General features: G+C 39.4%; 1 protein-coding gene across 2 annotated transcripts in view; it reads right to left on the bottom strand.

The window, feature by feature from the left end:
- The window catches only part of LOC149072704 (solute carrier family 52, riboflavin transporter, member 3-A-like), a 38,205-nt gene that overhangs the window by 687 nt on the left and 27,804 nt on the right, over positions 1-9,714 (bottom strand). For both annotated transcript variants that reach the window (XM_089246200.1, XM_089246199.1), the window contains exons 2-5: positions 4,560-4,798; positions 2,193-2,678; positions 379-585; positions 64-294 (exon numbers count right to left, since the gene is read on the bottom strand). In XM_089246200.1, the coding sequence (XP_089102326.1) occupies positions 64-294; positions 379-585; positions 2,193-2,678; positions 4,560-4,775 (1,140 nt within the window). In that variant the 5' untranslated portion in view covers positions 4,776-4,798. The remainder of the gene's footprint in view (positions 1-63; positions 295-378; positions 586-2,192; positions 2,679-4,559; positions 4,799-9,714) is intronic.

The raw sequence follows: 9,714 nt of genomic DNA, 5'->3' as shown, positions 1-9,714 counted from the left end.
GGTGCAATACGGGCCAATCTTTATGTGACTACAGAGGTTAGAAATATCTAGATTCATACTCACTATCAATAAGCTGCCCAGAAAATTCCCTTTAAAAGGAGGTTCAGGACTCAATAAAGCAATGACGAGAATGTATACTCCGAAAAAAATGCTTATCAAATTGATCAAAAATACTTTCTTCAATGTCCAGACAGGACTGAATAGAGCTATAACGCAACCACCTGGATTCGATATCAGAGAGAAGTTCACAGCCATTTGATAAGTAGAGCTTCCGTACGGCATGCACGAGAATGACTGAAAAGTGCAAAATGGGATTAATTTAAACTGGGATTGGGGATTAAACATTCTATATATGTAGTGTTTAAAAAGAAAATTTACTTGGATGGATGACAAAACGCCATTTTGGAAGATACAGATGAATGTCTGAATGGCGAGGAGAGAATTATACTGGAATTTAGACAGAAATTTAGAACCAGTTTCTGCCTGAGCAGAAATAGGAGTGTCTGCAGAATCATCGTAAGATGGATTAGTCGTGGCGTAAGCATCAGAAGTACAGTCTAGTATTCTGGTATGTTCCACTGAAACCTAGAAATAAATACAAACCTATGCAAGGTAACATGTTTGGTGAAAGAAAAATAATTGTGAATTTATAACTAACTTACCGTACGACAACCTGGTCCATATTCAGAGAGAAGTTTTTTTTAAGAGCAACATACTGTAGGTGTCTTAAGGAGGGCTCAGCGAGGACGGAAACCTCCCGCAGAGCCATAAATGCAAAAGCCCGCTTGAACCAGGTGTTCAGTTTTGCATAAATATTCATGATCTCAACTCGTGCTCAAACCTTCAGGCTGTTTTCAACGGGCTCCGCGTATGGTGCCAATCCAATGAACTTCCACATCGCCCTCAATAACAGTGGTTCTTAAGCTTGGGCACCGCAACCCAGGCTGCCAGTGTTCTATCGGCAACGTCTACCTGTCATCAGTCACTAAACACTGTGTGACCTCGGTATTCCCATAAATACATGGCATACTGATGATTTGACTATTTTCCCTCGTTCATATCGCAAACGTAGCAACTTGATACTTAGTACAGGATACTTATTCTTGATACTTATACCGCACCTGTCGCATACCCCTAAGGGTGGCTCTGCTTCGATGCTATGCTTTTTAACTGATATTTTACGTAGAATTTTCACTGTTTTTATTATTGCCAAGCCAGCGTTCGTTACATCGTTGTGATTTCAATTTATCATTGTATATTGTTTTATGTAATTTTAGTTTTATGCACCGCTTTTTAACAGTTTTAAAAGAGTGTTTTTTTAGTTTTACTTGTGTAGTTTGTAAAATTATTCTATTTTCTTTCATGCATGCAAACATTCACTTGCTTATTTTATTTTCAGTGTTTTATTGTTATTTTTTTGTCTTTTTTTTTTCTTACCTCTTCATCTCCTTTGTGATGCAAGCACTGAAACTGCCATTAACAATACGTATATTAATAAATACAGGGTGTCCCGAAATTGACTGATGGTTTTCAAAATGGGATAGTAAGAAAACGGTGATAGATATTAAAGTCATTTTTTGCGGAATTCATGTTGCAAGGGGTCGTGTAGTTAATAAAATAACAAAAAATTAACTTTTTATACGGACATCCTGTCCTCAAAAACCCAATTAGAAAGTTGTTGGCCTGTCTCTTCTAAGGCCAACAAAGAAAATTCCACGTTTCTAAGTGCAATATTGTCTGAGTTATTTTTGAATTGAAAAATTGGGAAAGAACAGCAAAATGACTGACAACGCTTCTTTCCCTGATTTACGCTGTTCTTTCCCAACTTTTCTCCGGTTTCTGAGTTCAGATATTTCTGCAAGGATTGCACTTAGAAACGCGGAGTTTTTTTTTTGTTCGCATCAGAAGAGGCAGAGCAAAAACTTTTTAATTGGGTTTTTGAGGGCAAGATGTCCATATAGAAAGTTATTTTTTCATTTTAATAACTATACAAACCCTTGCGACATGAATGGCGTACCTGAAATTCCTAACTTCGCACATTTATATTCCACAAGAATGGCTTTAATATCTGTCACTGTTTCCTTGCTATCCTATTTTGAAAATCGCCAGTCGATTTTGAGACACTCTCTAAACATAATTCAACATGCTAATGGTAAACTAATTTAAAACAGAGAATTTTTAACTATACTTACTCTTTCCGAGTCTATTCGCGACCATTTATAGAGTAAGACAAAAGCACTCCAACTCAAAATAACCATCACGAACAAGATGACAAAGTAGACTCCTACAGAGAACCGCGGCTCCGGGCCCGAGGCTTGGAAGCTTGCAGTGATATTGTTTTCGATGGCAGTGATATTGTTTTCGATGGCAGTCTCATTCCCGCAGTCGGTGGATCCTCCGACACCTTGGATGAATCCAACGAGACTCGGAAGCAACCCACAAGCGCCTTCGCCGATCATACACGATACGACATAGATGTCACGGAAGTTTGCCATGAAAGGGAGATACAATACCGATGATGTACAGTCTACCAATGCCAGGCAGAAAGCTAACGTCAACAAGGCAACGCTGTGCTCTTTACCACCGATATAATGAGTTTTGTCCCAAGTGAATGCGAGTAACAGACAGGACGTCGCAGCAATCGCAAGGGTTGCGTGTATCGTTGGAACTTCTAGTACCTAAGTAGTAAAAACATGTAGGAAACTTTAAGTATTCGATATGAAAATTGAACATGCGTTTAATTATGAAAGAATGTCGTGCCATAGAAAGTATTTCTCTAGGACTCTCCTTTCTGTAACCATTACTGCAAAACCCTCATGAAGATTTCGATATACAACATTGCTGCCATTTAAAGTGTAAGCAACTGAATACAACGTGGGGATGGATTATGGAAGGACATTTTCAAGAGCAACCACCGTACCCTCACAATCCGTGTGAGTACACTAGATTTTTACGCTGCAGAAGCAGTGATCATTTATTTCCTTGAAGCATATATAGGGGAGAGCAGGGTAATGCCGAGAGAACACTTAAGGGAACTCTCTAATTACTCAATTACTTGCTATAGTTCATGAAAAAATTTACTATAATTGGATACCCTGTTTCATTACCTACTAAAAAACCGCAAAACATTTGACTTTATAGTTAAAGTTTTCATAGAATTTTTTTTCGTAAGAGCTTACACTGTTCGGGTCGGGGCAATACCGAACGGGATCAGTTAAGTAAGGAATATGTAGCTTTTCCATTACGTAGTTTCTATGAGAAATTAATTAATTTAATTACTTAAATGACGTAATCAACGCTAGAATCAATTATTCCTGTGACAATATACAGCTAAGGTGAACATAAAGCTAGTAATTATTTTTATATAATCGATATGAATACCTTTCATGTTCTAAAAATTTAAGTAACACTCGCATCTATGTTCTTAAAAAATAGCAAAAATAACATCAACAACAGAGTTGAAACTGGCTTAGAACCTAACGCTGCCTACAAAAATCACTAATAAAATTTTCTGCAGTCCTCTGTACCACTGAACAAAGTGTTCGCAATTTCTCCAAACGACACCTCGTGGCAATTTCTCAATCTAACCTCAAAATGTACACACAGCAAACAAACTTTCTTCCTACTTAATAAATAGCTAAAGAAACGTATAATCTAATGATACCAAGCTCACTACTCTAAACGAGAACGTATTTTACTTATCTCTTACCAAGTGCGTAGTGGGGGGGGGGGCATGAGGGTCTGGTCCCCCCCCCCCCCCGAAATGTGAGAAAATGACGCGAAAAAGGGGAAAAAGATGGCTAAATCTATTGTTCTATCAATTTGGTTCCCGCTTCCCCGAACGAAATTTCTGGCTACACCCCCATCTTTTATCCAAATTAGCACCAATTTTAGCACCGAAAGTTTAATACTAATCAGACCCCTCTAGATTCAAACAGGAACCGAGGACAACGGTGTTCGGAATTCCCCGAAAGAATCCCCAGTTCATGGGGATGCCGTTTCCCGTTTCATCAGGAAATTATGACTTGTAAAAATTGCAGAATTTACGTGTACTTCACGTAACACCCAGGGCTATCTTAACACATCAGTCCCATCCGGGCACGGTACGGGGGGGTGGGGTGGGACCTCATTTGCAAAAAAGTTGCTACCACAATAGCAAGTCTTTGCACCAAGCCCGCTGTCATGATTCGTATACACTTCGCACGGAAAGTGGAGAGAGTGACGTTATCTCTGTTTATTTATTTATTTATTTATTTATTTATTTTTTGCCTTCAATCACTGTGAAGCCAGTCACCAACGTGCTCGTCGAATGCCTGTTAGGTCATGTGCCCATAGGTGAAGCCCATCTTTGAACAAAGAAAGGGAAAAATCTGCAACCGATCTCCAAGAGATAACTTTGCTTCGATGTGATAAGAACAAGCTTGGGCAGTTGTTGGACTCTTGATATCCTTCCTTATAATTTAATACAATCACGGCCATCATTAACAACTTAAATATTTTCGAGTCCCGGGCACGACAATAACTGAGATATACTGAACATGACCAAATACATCACGTACCTCATGTGACTTGTAACGTCTAGCAATCCCATAAGCCAAAGGTCCAATGTTAGCGAATTGAGTGATTACTACTATGTAGGATCCAAGATTCCATTTTTCCGGAAGCACTTGTACCATCAATGGCATTTCGACTCCAATTCCACTTATTTCCAGCCACGAACTGATACCGAAAACTGCCGCAAGGACATCAACCAGAATATTCCTCCGCAAAACCATCTTTTCTGGCTCTTCACGTATTTCTAAAATCAAATCAAATACTGTACAACAAATTAAATGAAAAAAAAAAACATTTTTTCACAAAACATCTACACATTTGTTGAAAAGTCATGGTATGATTGTTTTTTGGGTCATTTCTGTCGGGCCATGGTCATATCATACAGAAAAGGACTGACCACATTGGAATCTACAGTTTTTTGCAAATTTCTCATGGCTATTGCTTAACCTTTTCACTCCAGAGGTACACACACGTGTACCTTAATTTTTAACGGTTTTTAATGATTCTCGCGTAAGGGAACTCAAATGATCCTAGTAAAGATATCGACTGAAATCAATCAATTAATTAATCGTTTTTATTTGTTATTTCTTTTTGAAGGGCATTTTGCAGCACAATAAGCACACATACAATAAACACAAATCAATCTAAAAAACAATTTTTTTTTAATGATTAGTTTTGGTTCAGGTTTGAAAAGGTTATATTCCACTCGACAAGATCCAAATCAGGACAGTCGAAACAACGGCTGGCAGCTGTGCTAACCAACCAATCACTTGCCGCGTGGCTGTCTAACTCGAAGTTAATTATACCCTAACACAGCGGTTCTTCACTTTTTTGACTCGCGGAGCCCTTTTAAGTAAAAAAATTCTATGGCGGAGCCCCGTAAGGCCAATTTTTTAATTATTCAACAAAGTTACTGATTTACTCTTTCACTATTTAAAAATATTTACAATTATTTTTTTAAATTTTGCTGTTCTTTTTTATTTTCCTTGAGCGGGCGCGGAGCCCCTGGAGTGTGCACAAGGAGCCCCAAGGGCTCCGCGGAGTACCGGTTGAGAACCGCTGCCCTAACAAAAAGGAAGGTGCAGTGGAACTTCGGTTAAGGTGCTTAGTTCGTTCCACCAACATGCTCGTTACCCGAATCATTCGCTATTCGAATCAAACTTCCCCATAAAAAGTAATGGAAACTCAGATAATTCGTTCCACAATTATGCATTCACATAAAAATAACTGAAAAAAAAACCCGGTTTCAATCAATAATACAACACAGTAATAATATAATAAATAATGCAACTCCAATGGCACTTGCTTTTGCCTCCTTTTTAGAATTTTTCGGAAATGGGTTGGATTGTGTCGTTGGACAGATTTATTGCTCGCTTTTCTTCAGCTTTATTTGATTGGTTCTCCTTTCTACTAAATTTTGCACAAATTCCCACATTCTATACAGATTTCTTCAATCTCATTTGAAGTGTGGGACTTCTCCTCACTTCTCTCTTCCTCAGACGAGATACCGTCCGTATACTCTTGCTGTTTCGTGCAAAGGAGATCCACCAGTTTATCTACGGTCAACTCCTGGCCATGTTCCTCCACTGGTTCTTGAACGTCGTTCTCATTCACCTCTAGTCCCATGTCTTCCCCAAGGAATCAATCCCTTCAACAAATGGTGACTCCTGTTCATGAGCTAGCCTAGCCCCTTGAAGTCACGTTCAATGATGCAATCAACCCTCAGTTTTCTCCACACACAAGTAGAACTTGAAAAAAAAACTTCAAACGCACATGCGCGTGGTTACAATGTGCTACTTCTAGTTTTGTATCGTAAACAGTCACGCTCGCACGTATGTTCAATTTTTCGAGTGAAGCACGCTGACCCGGAAACTGAAGGGGAGAATATTATCCGAAATTCCACAGTACATGTGTGGACGGAAGCGAAAAACCATCAGCCCAGTTGTGATAACGCGAAAATAAATAAACAAAGCGCCATTTCAATTTTTAAATTTGCTGCAAATTTTTGCTCGTTATGCGAATTGCTCGCTAACCGAAGTTTGTTGCATCTTTACTTGCTTGTACTGTACATCGTATCATGACTAAATGTCTAGGCCTGTGGTTCTCAACGTGGAGCCCATGCCCCACCGCATCAGGAAAATTCACCGACAACAATTCACCGAGAGGAAAATTCACCGGCCAACAATTCATTGACGGAAAATTCACCATTGGGGGGGGGGGAAGATTCACCGACAACAGTTCGGCATGAGTGAACAAGTGAATGAATGGTTGCTCACTTGCTCACTAGGAGTCACTCACTCTGTCACTCGCTCACTCACTAACTAGGTCATCACTAATTCCCTCTGTTACCCCCCGACTAGATCGCTTATTCTATCACTAACTCACCAGGCCTCTCTCCCACTCTGTCACTCACTAACTAGTTCACTCGCTCTGTTGCTCCCCGTGTGACTAGGTCATTTTCTTACTAACTCACTGGGTCACTCACTTTGTCACACACTCAATCACCAGGTCACGCACTTACTCACTCACTAGGTCACTCATTCTATCACTCGCTCACTCAATCTACCACTAGGTCGCTCTCTCATTCACTAGTTCGCCCACTAGGTCGCTCTCTCATTCACTAGTTCGCCCACTAGGTCATTTCACTTACTCTATCTCTAGGTCACCCCCTCAGTCACTCGCTCACTCACCAACAAACCAACACAAAAACTACTCTTCACTCACTCACTAATTACTGTATCATTTACTGTGACTCACTCACTCAGCCATTCCTCGCTCCCTTATTGGCTCACTGACTAGTGTCGTATTGTTGTAGGTGAGTTTTCCGTCGATGAATTGTTGATAGGTGAATCTTCCGTAAAACACGCCCCACGTGGAGGGGGAGCAATATGATTTTTAAGAGGGGGGCAATTTGCTTTTTCATGGGAACAATCAGGATTTATGAAAATTCATATTTGACGGGAAAATTATTCGAATTAATGAAAATTCATGTTGACAGGAAAAATGATTTCTTCACAGGAAAATACATATTTAATGAAAAATAGTATAGTAAAAAAAATCAAATTGTCCGAAAATCACATGCTCCCTGTTTCACTCGGTGCCCTGGGCCCCGTTGGGATTACCCGTTAAGATGTCACTGCGTGAATAGAGATATCACAGTATGACCTGTTGGCATTGGGCTTCATGGGAAATGTTTTTGGCACGCAATGTCTAAATGGTTTTTCAATAATAAAAACTATATGTTACAGGAAAGTGACAAGGGCGTAAGTAGGATTTATTTTTAGGGGTGGGGGCGGCACACAGGTTAAATTTGGTTAATTTGAGGGAAAGCACAGGGAATCTCCGCAAAAGAAAACTGAGTTTTTAACCTTTAAATTAAAAGACATTTTCAATTCACAGAAATTGATGGAAAAACAGAAATTAAATATTTTTTTTAAATTTTATTTATTTCACAAATATTATTCAATTTCCGATCATCTTAGGGGGGGGGGGAGTTGCACGGGGCCCCATGTTTCCCCTCCCCGCGTCTCTTAAAAGGGGACATCAGGATTGTACAAGATGCTTAGGCGGGACATGGCGAAAGAAAGGTTGGGAACCACTGGTTTTTTTAAAATTCTGCTTGGAGGAAACTGGGCTGACTACTTTATTGAACGTAAATTTGAGGGGCTAGCTCATGAACAGGAGCCAACATTTGTCGAAGAGATTGTGATCCTTGGGGAAGACCGTGGGATTAGAGGCGCATGAGGTTGACATTCGAGAACTAATGGTAAAATATGGCGAGGAGTTGACCGTAGATGAACTGATGAATCTCCAAAGAGTTGAATGGAGAACATTCCAAAAGTATTGTATTTACTTGCGCTTTTATTTGCCCGCTCGTGCTTTCTCTGCAAAATGAATTTGGTGTGTAAACATCTGTGAGAGTGAAAACAACGTCCTAACAAATCTGTCTCATGAGAAATGCCGCCGTAGCCGACCGTTGGCACCGGCCCTGACTATATAGTTAAGCTGGGATCCCACAATGACTGGCTCCTGACGCAGGGTAAGATATAATTAAGGTAAAAGATAATAAATAGTCTTTGTTGTGTGGACATAAACCGCAAAATGCTATCGGCAACCGTAGCCGGCGTCATGAAATACCGTACTTTTTCGGAAATTTCAAAGCAAGACGCTTGGCTTGAGGGAGAAAAACCTCCCGTTCCGTCATTATTTTATGGTCTTTGTATTGAAAACCATAAATTATTGCTTCCACGAGGCCTGAGGACGACGCCTGGACCCAGTCATTGTGGGATCCCAGCTTTAGAACCGATGGTTTACGGTATTTTACATTCATTTATTATTATTATTTTTTTTAAATTAATTCAAAAATGAAACTTAAAAAAGTTGGTATTTTTCAACATTTTGATTTGGAAAAAAATATTTATTGAATAGCTCTTCACTTATTAATTCCAGCAGCAACAACTATAAATCAATGTTTCTTTGACATTTGACTAAATTTTTTGACGTTTTTTCCTGCGTCATGTCCCCCGACAGTATCAAATCTAAGCACAACATGCGTATAAACACGAGGTAACAATGTAAACAGACCACGAAATAGTTTAGGTAAATAATGGTATTTTCTCTCAACCTAAATGGAAAAAACAAGTACGACTTGCAAAACTTTTACATCGCGTGATGCATTTTTGCAAACGAAAGCCAAGCATTTTTTAGAATTATTTTTTAGAAAATTATTTGTTTTAGTAAAAATATATATTTTTTTGAGAATTGAAAAATTTAATTTTTATCATCCTTTCAATTTTCCTGAAAACAATCAGTCAACATGTAATTTTTTTTTCCCATCTCGCACGCCCAAAAGTGCTCTCCCGTACCCCCGAATAAGAACACCACTGGTCTAATATTTAGTTTCTAATACAATGAATGAATGAACGCCACAGGGGCTCTGCCACCGGACTTGTCCCGTTGCCGAGATCTCTTCCAGCCCAGCTTCGTGGCAGAGTCTGGAACAAAGTGAGTGCACCTAACAGTCTGAGCGTGTAGCTAGTGTTGTGCTTGATATTTCAGTGCTGCCATCTATATTTCAAATTGTGAGTGAAAAGTCTAATGATTGAATATTTGTTACGTTGTAGGCCGGTTGCTCTCTGTGGCGAGATTTTTAAACGGGAA

The sequence above is a fragment of the Pholcus phalangioides genome, unplaced genomic scaffold, assembly GCF_987345545.1.
Source record: "Pholcus phalangioides strain wild (caught in Gottingen) unplaced genomic scaffold, Ppha-v1.0 ptg000017l_1, whole genome shotgun sequence".
NCBI lineage: Eukaryota > Metazoa > Arthropoda > Arachnida > Araneae > Pholcidae > Pholcus > Pholcus phalangioides.
The sequence above is the reverse complement of the archived record's forward strand: the minus strand, read 5'-3'. Positions and strand labels throughout refer to the sequence as shown.